The sequence below is a fragment of the Rhinoraja longicauda genome, chromosome 12 (genome assembly GCF_053455715.1).
Source record: "Rhinoraja longicauda isolate Sanriku21f chromosome 12, sRhiLon1.1, whole genome shotgun sequence".
NCBI classification, from domain to species: domain Eukaryota; kingdom Metazoa; phylum Chordata; class Chondrichthyes; order Rajiformes; family Arhynchobatidae; genus Rhinoraja; species Rhinoraja longicauda.
The window spans coordinates 51,356,293-51,375,892 of record NC_135964.1 but is presented as its reverse complement, the minus strand read 5'-3'; the positions used below and the strand labels follow the sequence as shown (position 1 = coordinate 51,375,892).

The 19,600-nt window shown below is 48.4% G+C and overlaps 1 protein-coding gene across 2 annotated transcripts in view; it reads left to right on the top strand.

The window, feature by feature from the left end:
* Nucleotides 1-1,526: 1,526 nt before the first annotated feature.
* Nucleotides 1,527-19,600, top strand: part of hspa13 (heat shock protein 70 family, member 13) — a 39,895-nt gene continuing 21,821 nt past the window's right edge. For both annotated transcript variants that reach the window (XR_013547949.1, XM_078409743.1), the window contains exons 1-4: nucleotides 1,527-1,624; nucleotides 12,668-13,008; nucleotides 15,063-15,276; nucleotides 18,718-18,885. Coding sequence is in view for 1 of the 2 variants with exons in the window: in XM_078409743.1 (XP_078265869.1) it covers nucleotides 1,600-1,624; nucleotides 12,668-13,008; nucleotides 15,063-15,276; nucleotides 18,718-18,885 (748 nt within the window). In the remaining variant the exon portion in view is untranslated. The remainder of the gene's footprint in view (nucleotides 1,625-12,667; nucleotides 13,009-15,062; nucleotides 15,277-18,717; nucleotides 18,886-19,600) is intronic.

Sequence of the window (19,600 nt, the reverse complement as noted above, 5' to 3'; positions counted from 1 at the left end):
AGACAATAGACAATAGGTGCAGGAGGAGGCCATTTGGCTCTTCGAGCCAGCACCGCCATTCAATGTGATCACGGCTGATCATCCACAATCAGTAACCTGTGCCTGCCTTCTCCCCATATCCCTTGATTCCACTAGCCCCTAGAGCTCCATCTAGCTCTCTTTTAAATCCATCTAGTGTGAATTGGCCTCCACTGCCCTCTGTGGCAGAGAAATTCCACAAATTCACAACTCTCTGGGTGAAATTCAGACTGAAGAAGGATCTTGACCCGAAACGTCACCCATTCCTTCTCTCCTGAGATGCTGCCTGACCTACCGAGTTACTCCAGCATTCATCATCAGACTGAAGAAGGGTCTCGACCCAAAACGTTACCCATTCCTTATCTCCTGAGATGCTGCCTGACCTGCTGAGTTACTCCAGCATTTTGTGAAATAAATACCTTCGATTTGTACCAGCATGTGCAGTTATTTTCTCACATATTGAATGGCGGTGCTGGCTCGAAGGGCCGAATGGCCTACTCCTGCACCTACGTTTCTATGTTTCCAGTGTTCGTGCTGCCATCGCAGCGTGCCTGCCTGGCTGGCTGGCTGAGGGGAGGGTGGGGTGTGGACTACGCCTTACTTATCATTTTATTGTTATACCGGTTAATAAATACAAAAATTTCACTAAAGTTCGGATTTCCGTAACTCGGATACCCCGCAAGTCCGGATTCTCGCAACTCGGAAATTGGGATTCCCGCAACTCGGTTATCCCGCAACTCCGGATTCCTGTATCTTGGAAATTGGGATTCCCGCAACTCGGATACCCCGCAAGTCTGAATTCCCGTATCTTGGAAATTGGGATTCCTGTAACTTGGATACCCCGGAAGTCCGGATTCCCGTAATTCGGAAATTGGGATTCCCGCAACTCGGATATTGGGATTCCTGCAACTCGGATATCCCACAAGTCCGAATTCCTGTATCTTGGAAATTGGGATTCCCGTAACTTGGATACCCCGGAAGTCCGGATTCCCGTAACTCGGAAATCGGGATTTCCATAACTCGGATAGCAAGCAAGTCCGAATTCCCGTATCTCGGAAATTGGGATTCCCGCAACTCGGTTATCCCGCAAGTCTGGATTCCCGTATCTCGGAAATTCAGATTTCCATAACTTTGGTATCCCGCAACTCGGATATCCCACCAGTCCGGATTCCCGTATCTTGGAAATTGGGATTCCCGCAACTCGGATAGCCCGCAAGTGTGGATTCCCGTAACTCGCATTGACACTAGTGAGGGAGGCGCTGCCCTGCACTGCTGCGCCGTGCCGTGGCCGCCTGACGGTGTCGCTGCCGCCGGCGGACCAGTGGGAGTTGGAGGATGGAGGGGGAGGGGGGAAGATGGGGAGTGGGAGGGGGAGGGATATCGCGTCAGCTGGCCGCGCGGTGCATGCCGGCGACTGTAGTCCATTACGGCGATGAGGTCACAGGGAGGCGGCGGGTGACGCGACGGTGAGGACTACAGCTCCCGGCGTGCCCCGCGCGCGCGCCGCCGCCGCCGCCGCCTGGGCATCGTCAGCGCTTGTGTGAGAGAGGTAGACAGAGACAGAGACGGAGAGGAGACGCCATGGCCGCAGCGATGGCAGTCCTTGGTGAGTGCTCACTATCTCTCTCCCTCTCCCCCCCCCACCGGCGGCTGAGCAGGGTGGGCCGAGGGAGACTGGGGCCAGAGACCCCCCACCCCCTTCGCCGAGCCGTACAGCGATGAAACCGGCCCTTTCGGCCCGTCCCCGCCGTGCTATCCCCGTCTAATCTAGTCCCATTTGGCCCACAGGGCCGTACAGTGTGGAAACGGAACCCTTCAGCCCGTCTGTGCCGTGCTATCCCCATCTAATCTAGTCCCATTTGGCCCACAGAGTCGTACAGTGTGTAAACCGACCCTTTCGGCCCGTCCCCGCCGTGCTATCCCCGTCTAATCTAGTCCCATTTGGCCCACAGGGCCGTACAATGTGGAAACGGGGCCCTTCAGCCCGTCTGTGCCGTGCTATCCCCATCTAATCTAGTCCCATTTGGCCCACAGAGTCGTACAGTGTGTAAACCGACCCTTTCGGCCCGTCCCCGCCGTGCTATCCCCGTCTAATCTAGTCCCATTTGGCCCACAGGGCCGTACAATGTGGAAACGGGACCCTTCAGCCCGTCTGTGCCGTGCTATCCCCATCTAATCTAGTCCCATTTGGCCCACAGGGTCGTAGAGTGTGGAAACGGGACCCTTCGGCCCGTCGCTGCCGTGCTATCCCCATCTAATCTAGTCCCATTTGGCCCACAGGGTCGCAGAGTGTGGAAACGGGACCCTTCGGCCCGTTCCCACCGTGCTAGCTCATCTAATCTCGTCCCATTGGTGAACTTGGTCATCGAGTCATGACAAGCAGTCATAATTATTGACACAAGCAATATAAACAACTGAATTTTAGAAGAAAGGACAGGGTTCTGAGTGGACTTGTACATGGATAGGAAAGGTTTAGTGGGACATGGATCATACAAGGGTAAATGGAACTGGATTAAATGTGTTCTTCTGGTCAATGTGGATGAGTTGCGTTGAAGAACCTATTCCTGTGAATATCCATATGCCCATACTGCTATTGTGTACGACTCCATAACGTAACACATGTAAGTAACTACAGAAAAGAAACTAAGTCCTGGAGGAACTCCATGAGTTAGGCAGCATCTGTGCTCGTGTAGCCTACAACACAACGGTGTGGACATTGATGTCTCCAATTTCAAGTAAACCACCAGACACCCCCCCCCCCCCGCCAAATATGTCTCCCATGTTCCTCATGCCCTGTACCTTTCTTACTCCTTCTGCTCATCTCGCCTCTCGCCCCCTCCGTCTTCTACCTCCCCCCCCCCCCCCCGTTCACCCATAATAATAATAATAATATTCATTTATTGTCATTGCAACGAGTACAACGAAATTAAAAAATAGCCAATCCTGACGGTGCGTACAAACATATATGCAATAAATGCAAAAACAAATAAATACATAAATACAATTAAATACAATTATATTAAGTACAAGATTTTTTAACGGTGTTGCCTAGTGCAAAGGTAGTGTTCAGTTCTCGTATGGCCCTGGGGTAAAAACTGTTCTTAAGTCTGTTTGTTCGGGATTTGATCGACCTGAAACGTCGACCAGAGGGCAGATGATCAAACAGACGGTGGCCGGGGTGGGATGGATCTTTTATTATTTTGCCTGCTCTACTGAGGCAGCGTAGGCTGAACAGGTGCTCCAGGGAGGGCAGTGAGCAGCCGATGATCTTCTGGGCCGTCGTGATGACCCTCTGAAGGGCCTTCCTGTCCTTTTCTGAGCAGCTGGCATACCATGTCGTTATACAGTATGCCAGCACACTCTCGATGGAGCAGCGATAGAAGGACAACATGAGCTTCTCCTGCAGGTTGGTTTTCCTGAGGATCCTCAGGAAGTGGAGTCTCTGCTGTGCCTTCTTTACTGTGGTGATGGTGTTGGTAGACCAGGTAAGATCCTCTGCGATGTGCGTACCCAGGAACCTGAAAGCTGGTACCCTTTCCACACAGACCCCGTTGATGTAGAGTGGGTCGTAATCTCCACTGGTTTTTCTAAAGTCAATTATAAGTTCCTTTGTTTTGGAGGAGTTCAGGACCAGATTGTTCACTGAACACCATGCTGCCAGCCTTTGGATTTCATCCCTATAGGCTGTCTCATCTCCTTCTGAGATAAGTCCAACCACAGTCGTGTCATCCGCGAACTTGATGATGGTGTTGGTGGGATGGGTGGGGGCGCAGTCGTGAGTGTAGAGGGAGTAAAGGATGGGGCTCAACACACAGCCCTGTGGTGAGCCGGTGCTCAGTGTAATGGTGGAGGAGAGGTGAGGGCCTATTTTGACGGTCTGGGGGCGGTTGGTCAGGAAGTCCTTGATCCATTGGCAGATGGTTTGGGAAAATCCAAGGTCGGAAAGTTTGGTGACCAGTCTGCTCGGGATGACCGTGTTAAAGGCAGAGCTGAAGTCGAGGAAGAGCATCCTCACATAGCTCCCCTGGTGTTCAAGGTGGGTCAGTGCAGTGTGAAGAGCAGTGTCGATGGCATCCCCTGTAGACCTATTTGCTCTGTAGGCAAACTGGTGTGGGTCGAAGGTGGGTGGGAGGCTGGCTTTGATGTGCTGCAGGACCAGTCTCTCGAAGCACTTTGTGATGACCGGTGTGAGTGCTACCGGACGGTAGTCGTTAAGACCGCTGATGACAGACTTTTTCGGCAGTGGGATGATTATGGCGGACTTCAGGCAGGGAGGGATGGTGGATTTTAAAAGGGACAGGTTGAAGATTTTTGTGAAGACCTCAGATAATTGGTCTGCACATTCCCTCAGCACTCTGCCCGTCACACCATCGGGGCCTGCAGCTTTCCTGGGATTCACTGCTCTGAGCACGCGCTTAACATCATACTCCTGCACAGTGAAGGTGTTGCTGTCAGGTGCTGGAGAGGGTGTTATGTCTGCCACTGTAGCTTTCACCTCGAAACGAGCAAAGAAACAGTTAAGTTCCTCTGCCAGCGAGGCGTCGCCGTCGGCAGTCGTGCGGTTGCTGGTCTTGTAGTTGGTGATGTGCTGGATGCCTTGCCATACCCGCCGTGGGTCATTGTTGGAAAAGTGGTCCTCAATCTTCCTCTTGTAGGACGCTTTGGCATCCTTGATGCCTCTCTTCAGGTTGGTTCTAGCAGCACTGTATAGAGCTCTATCACTAGACCTGAAGGCGGTGTTACGGTCCTTGAGGAGAGACCTGACATCCTTTGTCATCCAGGGTTTTTGATCGGGATACAACCGGATGCGTTTGTCGACGGTGACATTGTCAACACAGTTTTGGATGTAGCAAAGTACAGTTGATGTGTACTCCTCCAAGTCCTGATCCTCAAAAATATCCCAGTTGGTCCTTTTGAAGCAATCCTGCAGCTGCGAGGAAGCTCCTTCAGGCCATGTCTTAACAGTCTTTATGGTGACTGGAGCTTTCCTCCTGAGTGGGGTGTATGCTGGAGTTAGGAATATGGACAGGTGATCTGACTGCCCCAGGTGTGGTAGTGGTGCTGACCTGAAACCCTTCTTAATATTTGAGTAAACCTTGTCTAGTGTGTTTTTCCCCCTGGTAGCACATCTTATGTGTTGTTCAAGTTTCGGGAGAACTGACTTTAGGTCTGCATGGTTGAAGTCCCCGGCTATGATGTAGGCTGCTTCTGGATATGTGCTCTGTTGTGAGTTTATTGCACCGAGCAGGTAGCCTAAAGCTGTGCTAGCGTTAGCATTCGGTGGGATGTAGACTGCTGTTACTATAACCCCTGTAAATTCGCGAGGAAGGTAAAAAGGCCTGCATTTAACTGTTAGGGACTCCAGATCAGGAGAACAGTGGCTATCTATGATTTGGATGTTAGTGCACCAGCTGTTGTGCACGTAAATGCATAACCCCCCCCCCCTTGCTCTTACCGGAGTCGATGTTTCTGTCCCAACGAAACGCTGTACGCCCGGCTAGCTCAATGGCTCCGTCTGGGATAAGTGGATGAAGCCATGTCTCTGTTACTAAGAGAATGCAACAGTCCTCCACGAGTTTGTTTGCTGATATCTGTAGTTTTAGTTCGTCCATTTTGTTGATGATGGATCTGGCGTTGGTGAGAAACATGCTGGGTAGCGGTGGTTTGTGTGGCTGTCTCTTTAGCTTGGCAAGTATACCGGACCGGCATCCTCGCTTTTGCTTCCTGTTTCTCCTCCGCCTGCGACGCCTGTTCGCGCCGACAACTTTCCACGGAGCGCCCGGTGTCCTGGCTATCTCTTCCGGTATATTTCGCGGGTGTGGAAATTCGCGCACAAGGTCCCGATTGCACTGGAATCCTATGATCAGAAGGTCCTTTCGGTTGTAGGTAGGATTTGCCTGATTTTCCTGGTTTGCATGACTAAAATTGACTAACAGACATAACACAGATAACACACATAAAACGCACCGAAAGGGAGAGCCCATCTCCCTCCCTTTGACTTTACATTTCGCTCTTCCTTATTTGGCAAACCTTTGCCGCCGTATCCACCTATCACTTACCTCGGCCAACTAACCTACCAACTCTCGTATCTTTGGGGTGTGGCCGGTAGGTAGCGGGAGCATCTGGAGAAATCATGCTTTTGTGGGTGAATGTGCAAACTCCACATCCCCACTTCAGACCATTATGTGAACTTCACAAAGTACAGTGGCTTGACTGTAGTGACACTACAGTGTTTAAAACACTATCGTGCTTGTCTAAAGATCGATCAGCTAAATCTTTCTATGTTCCTATAAAAACATGCGATGCACGTTATGTATGTAGAGTGTAGAACAGTACAGCACAAGAACAGGCCCTTCGGCCCACAATGTCTGTGCCCACACATGATATCAAGATGTGCAGGATTATCCCTGCACATAATCCATATCCCTCCATTTCCTGCATATCGATATCCCTTCCAATAGTTTCTTACCGGCATGGTAGCGCAGCGGTAGAGTTGCTGCTTTACAGCGAATGCAGCGCCGGAGACTCAGGTTCGATCCTGACTACGGGTGCTGCACTGTAAGGAGTTTGTACGTTCTCCCCGTGACCTGCGTGGGTTTTCTCCGAGATCTTCGGTTTCCTCCCACACTCCAAAGACGTACAGGTATGTAGGTTAATTGGCTGGGTAAATGTAAAAAAAAATTAAAAAAATTGTCCCTAGTGGGTGTAGGATAGTGTTAATGTACGGGGATCACTGGGCGGCACGGACTTGGAGGGCCGAAAGGGCCTGTTTCCGGCTGTATATATATGATATGATATGATATGAAATGCCATTATCGCATCTGCTTCAACTATCATCAGTGGCAGAACATTCCAGGCACTCAACACCCTTTTTGTAGAATAAAAAACTTGCCCCACACATACATCTCCTTTAAACTTTGCCCCTCTCACCCTAAACCTTCACCCTCTAGTATTTGATTTTCCAATCCTGGGAAAAAAGGTTCCGAATGTCTACCCTATCTATTCCTCTCATCATTTTCTGCAACTTCTATCGGTTCTCCCACAACCTTTGTTGTTCCAAAGAAAACAATCCCAAGTTTCTGGACATGTATTTATGCATTTGAAATATATATATTTTAAGTTATCAAACACTACTATTTTATGCATAGATATTTAGAACACGAATTTACAAATGTAAAGAATACGAAAAGGGTACATGGATAGGACAAGTTTGTGGGGATATGGACCAAACGCAGGACTAGTGTAGCTGGGACATGTTGGCCGGTGTGGGCAAGTTGGGCCGAAGGGCCTGTTTCCACACTATATCACTCTATGACTCTAAAACAGTTCTCCAACTGTTATGTTGTTATGAAATGTTAGTATTTTTGTCTGAAGAAAGATCCTGACCTGAAACATCGCCTTTCCGTGTGCTCCAGAGATGCTGCCTAACCTGCTGAGTTACTTTTGTGTTTTTTGCTGCAAGATTCAAACATCTGCAGTGCCTTATGTCTATTTTGTAAATGTATGATCTAAATGTTTGTGCATAAAAGAGCTCTTTGATATCTTTAAGTTCACTTGCCTGAGGAGGGACAATTTGTAGATGTACATTTGGCAGACACAAAATGCTGGAGTAACTCAGCGGGCCAGGCAGCATCGCTGGAGAGAAGGAATGGGTGACGTTTCGGGTCAAGACCCTCCTTCAGACTGATTTCAGGGGAGTGGGCGGGACAAAGATAGAATGTAGTCGGAGACAGTAAGTCTGGTGGGAGAACTGGGAAAGGGGAGGGGATAAAGAGGGAAAGCAAGGGTTATCTCATGTTAGAGAAGTCAATGTTCATACCGCTGGGGTGTAAACTCTGCGGGTCAGGCTGCATCTCTGGAGAACATGGATAGTTGACGTTTCAGGTCCCGACCAGTCATCGAGCCAGTCATACAGCCTGGAAACAGTCCCTTCGGCCCAACTTGCCCATGCTGACCCAGATGCCCCACCTACGCTAGTCATACTTGCCCGGGTTTGACCCATATCCCCTCAACCTTTTGGATACTGTCCAAACAATGTCCTATATTTTCAGGAGAGAGTTAGATTTAGCTCTTGGGGCTCAAGGAATCAAGGGATATGGGGAAAAAACAGGAATGGGGTACTGATTTTGGATGATCAGCCATGATCATATTGAATGGCGGGGCTGGCTTGAAGGACCGAATGGCCTACTCTTACTATTTTTCTATGTTCTATGTTTCTTTCTTGCCCCTGTCAAGTCTCTGTGCTCTGAATTTAAATTGTTTTGAAATGTATATATGATGTATGTATATGTATGTATATAGTATGTATTGTTCGTAAAAATGTCAGATTATTGAATACCTCGTCAGTCATTTGAGAAATAAATCTTTAGCCACTCTATTCTACTGCAAATTACAGATCACACCAGCATAATTGAAAGCTGACTGTTGTCTGATTTGGCCTCTTGCTTCATTCAGAGTTGTGTGGTAAAAGATTAGTTGTGATCTTGGCAGGTACAAGGAGTCAAATAGTGTACTCCTGCTTCCAATTCTTAAATGAGAAGCCACACAGTGCAGCAAAACTCCCATCACCAGGATCAATCCCTATTAAGAACGTGTGTAATTTCTCCACTGCTTTTTGGTTGTAGAAGGATTGTCAGGGGAGGTCGCTTCTCCTTCAGTGGGGGTCCTTACTTTGAGCCGATACGGTTGTTTAGTTTAGACATCCGGCATGGTAATAGCCCTTTGGCCCACCGAGTCCATGCCGACCAGCGATCCCCGTTCACTAGTTCTAACCTACCCACGAGGGACAATTTACAGAAACCAATTAACCTACAAACCTGCACGTCTTTGGAGTGTGGGAGGAAACCAGAGCACCCGGAGGAGATCCACGCGGTCATAGGGAGAACGTACAAACTCTGTACAGACAGCGCCCGAGGTCAGGATCGAACCTGGGTCTCTGGCGCTGTGAGGCAGCAACTCTACTGTTGCAACACTGTTCTGCCCTTGCAATATAAATCAGGTAATCTATTATTGAACCATTCCGAATTCTCAATGTGGCTCAATGTTCGCATGTAGGTCACCCTGGTGATGTTTCCTGCAATCCCTTAACTCCTAGGGCTGTAGTTCCCACACTTCTTGGCATTAAATGGTTCCTGCATTCCCATGAAATCCAGCCGCTGTAAAATTTATTATGTGTGTAACATCAAGAAAAATAATGAAGTACCTGTGTTGAGGTATTAACAGGATGAGGGGAGATCTTATAGTGGTGTACAAAATCATGAGAGGAATTGACCGGTAGATGCACAGAGTCTTTTACCCAAAGTAGGGGAATCGAGGACCAGAGGACATAGGTTCAAGGTGAAGGGGAAAAGATTTAATAGGAATCCAAAGGGTAACTTTTTCACATAGTATGGAACAAGCTGCCAGAGGAGGTAGTTGAGGCTGGGACTATCCCATCGTTTAAGAAACAGTTGGACAGGTACATGGGTAGGACAGGTTTGGAGGGTTATGGACCAAGCGTAGGCAAGTGGGACTAGGGTAGCTGGGCTAGTTGGGCCGAAGGGCCTGTTTCCACACTGTATCACTCTATGACTCTATGACAGGAGAATGCCCAAGAGTTTGGAAAATTGCCAGTGTCGCACTAACGAGTCCCAAGCATGATGGATTACTGGATTGTTTTTGTACATTGTACATTATTGTACATTGTGTTCCTTGGCCAGGCCTCCTCTTTACCTTGGATATCCAATGGCTTGTCCTCTTAGGCTGTGTTTACTTCCAGTAATGGCAGGATCTAAATCAGCTGAGACAATTCTCACGGTCACAATCAGTCTCCAGACAGTGGCCATCCAAGGTAGAGGACACATAGAATGACACTAGAGTACAACTACAATATAATGTTCCACTCCTGTACTCAGTGCCCTGACTGGTGAAGGCCATTGAACAGTACATCACAGGAAAAGGCCTTTCGACCCACAATATCTGTGCCAAATATGATGCCAAATTAATCTAACCTCTCCATGAATTTAATCCATGTCCCTCCGTGTGCCCATCTGAAAGCCCATTAAATGCCACAATTGTATCTGCTACAGCAACCAGAGAGCGGTCCTGAACTATTCTCTACCTCGTTGGTGACCATCGGACTATCCTTGATTGAACTTTACCTTGCACTAAACGTTATTCCCTTATCATGTATCTATACACTGCAAATGGCTGGACTGTAATCGCGTATTGTCTTTCCGCTGACTGGTTAGCGCACAACAAAGGTTTTTCACTGTACCCCGGTGCATGTGACAATAAACTAAACTGTGCTTCCACCACCACCTTGCGTTCCAGGCACCCACCTCTCTGCCTTGCACATCCCCATTGAACATTCTCCATCTGACCTTAAAGCAATGCCTTCTAGTCTTTGACATTCCCACCCGGGGGGGAAAATGGCCTCCTTCACCCTGTCCAAGTTTCAGAGAAGCATTTTTGCCTATTTTTTCCACTTCATTTTAACACGTGGTCCACAAGATGGCAGCTCTTCACAGTCGGTACTGCACTGCGGGTGTTACAATAGACAATAGGTGCAGGAGGAGGCCATTCGGCCCTTCGAGCCAGCACCGCCATTCAATGTGATCATGGCTGATCATTCTCAATCAGTACCCCGTTCCTGCCTTCTCCCCATATCCCCTGACTCCGCTATCCTTAAGAGCTCTATCCAGCTGTTGTAAGTTTTTGTTCCACGCGTGAGACTCCAATCAATAAAATTTTAGTTTACTTTAGTGATACAGCTCGTATACAGGCCCACTTCGGCCCACCTAGTCTGCGCCGACCAGCGATCCCCGCACGTTAACATACACACACTAGGGACAATTTACAATTAGACCAAGCCAATTAACCTACTGACCCGTACAGCATCGGAGGATGGGAGGAAACGGGTAAAAACCCACGCAGGAAAACGTACAAACTCCGTACAGACAGCGGGCGTTGTCAGGATCTCTGGCGCTGTGAGACAACTCAACCGCTGCGTCACTGTGCCGCCCGGACATAATGCTGACCATTCAAATCAATATTTCCATAACAAGTTATTATTATATTATTATAATATTATATTATATTGTATTATATTGTATTATATTATATTATAATATTATATTATAATATTATATTATATTATATTATATTATATTATTCCCATTTTGCATAATATCAGCATATCACCAGTTTGTGTTCATTTACAATCTTAAAGCAAATAGCTCAAAGCGTTTTAACACAGTATTCGTAATTAGTGTGCAATATGTGTGTAACATTTAATGGCAAGCCCTTAATTTGTGGTCCTTCTCTGCAGAGTACTTGCTGTGACTACGCAGCACTTGCTGTGACTGTACTCAGCTTGAACATTTCTCTTAGGATATAGTGCTGACTCTTAAGAGTGTGCCAGTTTGAATCATTCATTCATAGACGTTACATCATCTGGGAAAGAAGACCCAAAGAGTTGGTGTAACTCAGTAGGGTCAGGCAGCATCTGGATAATATGGACAGGTGATGTTTCGGGTGAAGGGATTTCCTCCACAAACTCTGAAGAAGGGTCCCGACCCGAAATTTCACCGTTCCACGGAGTCTGAAGAAAGGTCCCGACCTGAAATGTTACCTATCCATGTTCCCCAGAGATGCAGCCTGACCTGCTGAGTTACTCCAACACTTTGTGTCGTCTTCTGTAAATCAGCATCTGCAGATCCTTGTATCCACACCAGTTTGGAACACCAGTCAGCTTGAACAGTTCAGTAGCAGCTGTTATATATATTTCAGTAGGCGTCTGTGACCAAGCAGACGAGTCCTGTAGTCTGAGGAAGGGTCTCCTGTACACTCTTTCCTGCGCACTCAGTGAATTTAGACTTGCGTTTGGGTCATACTGCTTAAGGACTTCGGGTTTCTTTTCCTGCAGAACGTTAGTGAACCAAGGGCCTCTATATGACAATCTGATAATTCCGTGATCACTTTCTTTAATTATTTAAATTCAAATACTTTCATTTTGCAGGTGATTATTCCAGACCCTTTAGTTTGGTTTAGTTTAGAGATGTAGTACGAGAACAGGCCCTTCCACCCACTGGGTCCGCGCCGACCAGCGATCCCCACATATTAACACTATCCGACACGCACTAGCGACAATTTTTACATTTACCAAGCCAAATTACCTACATACCTGTATGTCTTTGGAGTGTGGGAGGACAATAGGTGCAGGAGTAGGCCATTTGGCCCTTTGAGCCAGTACCGCCATTCAATGTGATCATGGCTGATCATTCTCAATCAGTACCCCGTTCCTGCCCTCTCCCCATACCCCCTGACTCCGCTATTCTTAAGAGCTCTATCTAGCTCTCTCTTGAATGCATTCAGAGAATTGGCCTCCACTGCCTTCTGAGGCAGAGAATTCCACAGATTTACAACTCTCTGACTGAAAATGTTTTTCTTCATCTCCGTTCTAACTGAAGATCTCAGAGAAAACCCACGGGGAGAGCATGCAGACAGCATCCGTCGGGATGGAAGCGTGGCCTCTGGCGCTGCAACTCTACTGCTGTGCCACCGTGCCGCCCTAGTTTAGTTTATTGTCACGTGTACTGAGGTACAGTGAAAAGCCTTTGCTGTAATCTTCATTTAACCACGACGTTGCTGCACTGTTATTTTTCCCCAGGCTCCTCCATCCTGGCCCTGTTGTTAGCAGGGTACTTGGCACAGCAGTATCTTCCCCCTCCAAAGCCGAAAGTGATCGGTTTGGACCTGGGCACCACGTACTGCTCGGTCGGGGTGTTCCAGCCTGGCACCGGGAAGGTGGAGGTGATTGCCGACCAAGCCGGGCGAAAGACTTTGCCAAGCGTGGTGTCGTTCACCGACCGAGAAATATTGGTGGGGTACAGTGCTCAGGACGTGGGTGATGCCAACCCGCTGAACACTGTGTATGATGCCAAGCGCTTTATAGGGAAACGCTTCACACCTGAGGAGCTGACTGATGAAAGTAGCCGCTACCAATTTAAGGTAAAGACGCCAGCGGTTTTGCTCACCATTCTACATATATATAATTTGTGGCACGGTGGCGCAGCGGTAGAGTCGCTGCCTTACAGCGAATGCCGCGCCGGAGACCCGGGTTCGATCCCGACTACGGGTGCTGTCTGTTCAGAGTTTGTACGTTCTCCCCGTGATATAAGGTGGCAGACTTTAAAAAAATTATTAAGGGTGCTGCAAGTTTCGTAAGAAGAGTTGCCCAAATCTAGTGGGATGTTAACATGGATCCGAGAATGAAATTGTAAAGAGGCGTTAGGTAAACCAGACAGGAAAAGGAGAAAGATAGACACAAAATGCAGGAGTTACTCGGTGGGTCAGGCAGCATCTCTGGAGAAAAGGAATAGGTGATGTTTCGGGTCGGGACCCTTCTTCAGACTGAAAGATAGAGGTGGGGGTGTGGGGTGAAACTGGAAGAGCCACTGTGCCGCCCCCCCCTGGTGGAAAGTTGCAGTGAGGATTGGAGAGATCACAGTCTGAAGAAGGGTCTCGACCCGAAACGTCACCCATTCCTTCTCTCCTGAGACGCTGCCTGACCTGCTGAGTTACTCCAGCATTTTGTGAATAAATACCTTCGATTTGTACCAGCACCTGCAGTTATTTTCTTACACAGTCTAAGATGTCATTTCTGCAAACAGTAAAGCTGCCTCTGGATTTGTCCTCTTTGGGTCATTAATTATGTGCAGACAGATAAGAGTTAGTACGGCACTGGCGTTGTGGGCCGAAGTACCTGTTCCCGTGCTGCACTTCTCTATGTTCTATGTGCTAACACTCTAAGGCAGGTAGAGCAGCACGATGGCACAGTGGTAGAGTTGCTGCCTCACAGCGTCAGAGACCCGGGTTCGTCCCTGACTACGGGCGCTGTCTGTACGGAGTTTGCACGATCTCCCCGTGACCTGCGTGGATTTTCTCCGAGATCTCCGGTTTCCTCCCACGTTCCAAAGACGTATAAGTTTGTAGGTTAATTGGCTTGGTATAAATGCAAATTATCCCTAGTGTGTGTTGGACAGTGTTAATGTGCAGGGATCGCTGGTCGGTATGTACTCGGTGGGCTGAAGGGCCCGTTTCTGCGCTGTATCTCTAAATTAAACTAAGCTGAAAAATGTCCACACGTTTGAAAGAGGATATATCAGAATGGTACTGAGGACAAAAAGGCCTCTATAGTGTTGACAAACTGCATTAGTTCTCCTCAGAGCAGATGTTGAAGTTGAAGTTGGCATATGTAGGTTCCTTGCTGATGGGAAACTTTAAAATTCTTAATTGTCGTCTTCACAGAAGAAGACAGGAGAAAACCTGCCAGAAATACCAGACAATCAAGGTCCAGCCAGACGGCTGCAGAAAGTGCTCGCAAAAAGATTACTCGGACTGGCGGGCTTCAATTATAAGGAGAAACAGGAGGGGATAGTAGTGAGAATGTGAAACTGAAGGAAATTTATATTAGTCCTAAAAAGAAACGTTGTGTAGGAAAATAACTGCAGATGCTGGTACAAATCGAAGGTATCACAAAATGCTGGATCAACTCAGCAGGTCAGGCAGCATCTAGGAGAGAGGGAATGGGTGACGTTTCGGGTCGAGACCCTTCTTCAGTCTGAAACGTCACCCATTCCCTCTCTCCTAGATGCTGCCTGACCTGCTGAGTTACTCCAGCATTTTGTGACACCTCTAAAAAGAAACGGTGAGACTGAGGCCGCTAAATCCTAATTGCCTGATGATCTGTATCTCTGAAGTCTTGAAATAGTGACTCTAGCCATGTTTTGTGACCACATTTGGCGCATTGTGTGCAAGTCTGGTCACCCAGCTACGGGAAGGACGCCGTTAAGCTGGAGAGGGCACGGAAAGGATTTGCAAGGATGTTGCCGAGAATGGGAGGGAAAGGTCAGGCGGTATTTTGGATTTGGACCCTTCTTGAGTGTGAAGTCTTTCAAGCGCCCTCAGGAAGCCATTCTGCCGTCTCTTATGCCCACCCAGAGTAGTTCAGCATATATTTTATTACTACACACACGGAGCACACTGAGATTCTCTGTTTGCAGGTGCTGTACAATAAGGGGGACGCGGAGTTCTACGTCTCTGTCAATGAATCGTTCCGTGTCACGCCCGAGTACGTTGGCTCGCGGCTGCTGCTGGAGTTGAAGAAGATGGCGGAGGACTACCTGGGGATGCCCGTAAGCAAGGCTGTCATTTCAGTCCCAGCGGACTTTGACGAGAGGCAGAGAAACCACACGGTGAAAGCAGCGCAGCTCGCAGGTACGTGGGACACTCTCGAATGATTGAGAATGATCAGCCATGATTGTTGTGTTCTTTAAAAAGATACAGTGAGTCTGACTGTGTTTTTACGCGAGTGTTTATTCAACCGCACATCTGCTCCCCCGGGCTCCTCCCTGTCGCCCTCTGATGACCCCCTACCAATAGACCTGTGTAGTCTTAAAGGCACATTGCAATAACACCACATCTCCCCTTTCTAGAATCAATCGGTAGACTGCGGTTGATTCACCAGACCTTAGAGGATTATTCTGCCTCTTTAGCTGGAAGGTCTGTTCCTATCTGAACTAAATTAATTCAACATAAGTACATGTAAACACATTGTCTTAGTGAAAAGGATTTTACCCTTTTCACTAAATTAGAAAAACATTTTTCTTTAGAAACTCTCTTTTTTTTCCACTTATAGTTCAACCTATCTGGTCTCACCACTCTTCTCCCAAACCTGGTTCTGGGAGTGGATGGCAGTTCTGGAATGTTCTCCTTTGGTGGCTCTGCTGAGCTCTGCTCTAGAATGTTCTCTTTTGGTGGTTCTGTTGAGCTCTGCTCTGGAATGCAACCCGGGAGTTGCTCTTTCATACCACCCCCACTCTGGTCCGGCAAGGGTTTCATGGGAATTAGATGGCGACGGTTTCGCCTGACCGTCCCGTGAGGTCCCTCCACGATGTAAGAGCGGGGGGCGGTGTGGCTGCCGATCACAGCTCCAGCTTCACCTTGATCTGTGACCCTCACTTCTTGTCCGGGAAAGAGCCTGTCGAGACTCCGTGCACGATGCCGCAGGTTGTACCGTTGTGCATCTTTGATTCTCAAAGGGCCGAATGGCCTCCTCCTGCACCTATTGTCTATTGAATACTTTATTGTCACACGTGACAAGTCGCAGTGAAATTCTTGGGTGAAACCTCCCCCCCCCCGCCGGCTCCCCATTGCTCTTCCCCTTCTTCCCCCCCTCCGGATCTTCCTTTCTCCCTTCCGTCAGCAGCGGCGTCCTCACTCCACTGTCACCTATCAACTCGCTGAGTTGCTCGCTGTTTGGTTTAGAGATACAACATGGCAACAGGCCCTTCTGCCCACCGAGTCTATGCCGATCATTGATCACCCGTTCACACTAATTCTCAGCTATCACACCCACACACCAGGGGGAATTTACAAAGGCCATTCAACCTACAAACCCGCATGCCTTTGGGATGTGGGAGGGTAGCCACAGCACTGGAGGAAACCCACCCGGTCACAGGTAGAACGTGCAAACTCCCTGCAGACAGCACCAAAGTTAGATTGAACCTAGGTGTCTGGAGTCGTGAGACGGTGGCTCGGCCAGCTGTGCCACTGTGTCATCCATTATTGTTACCAGGTTTCTGGATCTTGTCATTTTAAGCTCTTAAATAATTCGCAGTAACCCAAATCTGCAGGAAATCTGGGATGCAGAAAAGTGACCAATAGGCTAGATACTAAAAGATAAAATGGAAAGTAGATCTTATGTACTGCAGGATTTCAGCATGACTGCTTCAACTGCTTATTACTAACATGTCAAATAACAGCACCTTTGACAGCTGCTCCAGAGAAATGAGGACAGTGCCCGTGAACGAAAAGCAGCATTGCTCAAACCGACAGATAGGTCTTGATCTCATAAACCTATAATGGCCTGAGCTTTATGGTGAAGGAAGGCGTCAACCATTCATCATGGCTGCCGGCTGTCCAGGACCCTGCTTGTCATTTTCACAGCAACAGCTTGCTGTACTTGGAAATCCATGTGCGAGTGAGCAAGACGAGGAATTGTGTGCCGATTGAAGAATCTTTGCTAAGGTATCCAGGGATAGAAATTAGTCACCGGTCACAGGAGCGAGACACAAGAAATAGAAGATGAGACGCATAAAGCTGGAGTAACTCAGCGGGGCAGGCGGCATCTCTGGACAGAAGGAATGGGTGACGTTTCCGGTCGGAGTCTGAAGAAGGGTCTCGACCCGAAGCATACTACATTGAAGCATTTAATTTTGTTTTTCCATCCACTCATGGCAAGTTGACTGCTTTTTGCACCCACGCGCCTGGTGTCAGTGATGTAGGTCCCTGTGGCTATCAAACTACAACTCCTCCCCCTTCTGTGTTGAGGGGTAGACTGAGAGAGTTCCCCCCCCCTCCCCAATCCTTTCCACTTGTCGCTTTAATTTCATGTTTCATGTATTTTGTGTTTTTGTGACTGTTGGCAGATCAATTTCCCTCCTGGGATAAATAAAGTTCTATCATATTGTCTACACTGGAATTCAGAAGGGGATCTTATCGAAACGTATAAGATTATTAAGGGGTTGGACACGTTAGAGGCAGGAAACATGTTCCCAATGTTGGGGGAGTCCAGAACAAGGGGCCACAGTTTAAGAATAAGGGGTAGGCCATTTAGAACGGAGATGAGGAAAAACTTTTTCAGTCAGAGAGTTGTGAATCTGTGGAATTCTCTGCCTCAGAAGGCAGTGGAGGCCAATTCTCTGAATGCATTCAAGAGAGAGAGCTAGATAGAGCTCTTAAGGATAGCGGAGTCAGGGGGTATGGGGAGAAGGCAGGAACGGGGTACTGATTGAGAATGATCAGCCATGATCACATTGAATGGCGAGGCTGGCTCGAAGGGCCGGATGGCCTCCTCCTGCACCTATTGTCTATTGTAATGAATCGTATCGTAGGACTGCATAGCAAGTCTGGCCATCGGCGATGGCAGCCTCGCCAACAGTCTGTCTGTCTTTTCGTATTTTTTGTTAATTTTAGTGTGTTTTAAAAGTATATGTTAATGTTCTCTGGTTTGCTCTATGTGGGGGGGGGGGGGGGGGTGGGGTCGGGGGAAACCTTTTTCAATCTCATACCTTGCTGGAGAAGCGATTGTTTTCTGGATCGTATCTCTGGTCATTCTGCGGCCTAACATAATGGAGCTGGCAGCCTTGCTCCAGACAGACTTTGAGCCCCACCGCGGGGCCGTGGGCTTACCATCGGAGCCTGCGATCCCTTGCCTGGGATCGACGTTCCAACCGCGGCCTGCGGAATTCAACATCGAGGAGCTGGCAGTCTCGGGTAGAGACTGATATCGGGAAGCACCAAGTCACAGGAGGTTCAACCAGGGGTCCGATCGCCCGGCGCGGGGGAGCTGAGATCCCCCCGATGCGGGAGCTTGATCGCCCCGACGCAGAGGGCCCAACGACGGCAACGGGAGCCAAGATCCCCCCGACAATGGACGGTTCGAGTGCCCCGACCGCCAGAGAACAAAGAAGGGAAGAGATTGAACTTTTTCTGCCTTCCATCACAGTGAGGAATGTGGAGGAGTCGCTGTGGTGGATGTTCATGTTAAAAAATTATTTGGGCTCTTTATTGGTATGACTGGCAAATCGAATTCCTCGTATGTTGCAAAACATACTAGGCTAATGAAGTACTGTTATGATTGTGATTGTTTTGCAGGGCTGGATATCCTTCGGGTCATTAACGAGCCGACGGCAGCAGCCATGGCCTACGGACTGCACAAGGTGGACGTGTTCAACGTGCTGGTGGTGGACCTGGGTGGGGGCACCTTGGACGTCTCTCTGTTGAACAAACAGGGGGGGATGTTCCTGACCAGAGCAATGGCAGGTGAAAGCACCTTCAGTCCTCTTATTATTTTGTTTAAGTTAGCAAAACTCACAAACATAAGTTCGGCAAACCTATTTTTTTATTATTAAGGGTGCTACAAGTTCCTAAGAAGGGTTGCCCAAATCTAGTGGGATAATAGACAATAGACAATATGTGCAGGAGTAGGCCATTCGGCCCTTTGAGCCATTCAATGTGATCATGGCCGATCAATGTTGACATGGCTCCGAGAATGAAATTATAAAGAGGTGTTAGATAAACCAGACCGATTTAATTGGCTTGAGCCAACAAAAGGGAGTTTGAAACACCAGAAGGCAAGGCGGTCTTTGTCGAGAGCTCAAAATGCTGGAGTGACACAGCGGGCCAGGCAGCATCTCTGGAGAAAAGGAATAGATGACATATTGGGTCGGGACCCTTATTCAGACTGAACGATAGAGGGGGGGTTGGGGAGTGAAACTGGAAGAGCCACTGTGCAGTTGCAGTGAGGATTGGAGAGACCACAGTCTGAAGATGTCCTTTCTGCAAACAGTAAAGCTGCCTCTGGTTTGTCCTCTTTGGGTTATTAATTATGTGCGGAAAGATAAGAGTTAGTTCAGCACATTGTGGGCCGAAGGGCCTGTTCCTGTGCTGCACTTCTCTATGTTCTGTGTGCTAACACTCCAAGGCAGGTAGGGCAGCACAGTGGTACAGCAGTAGAGTTGCTGCCTCACAGCGCCAG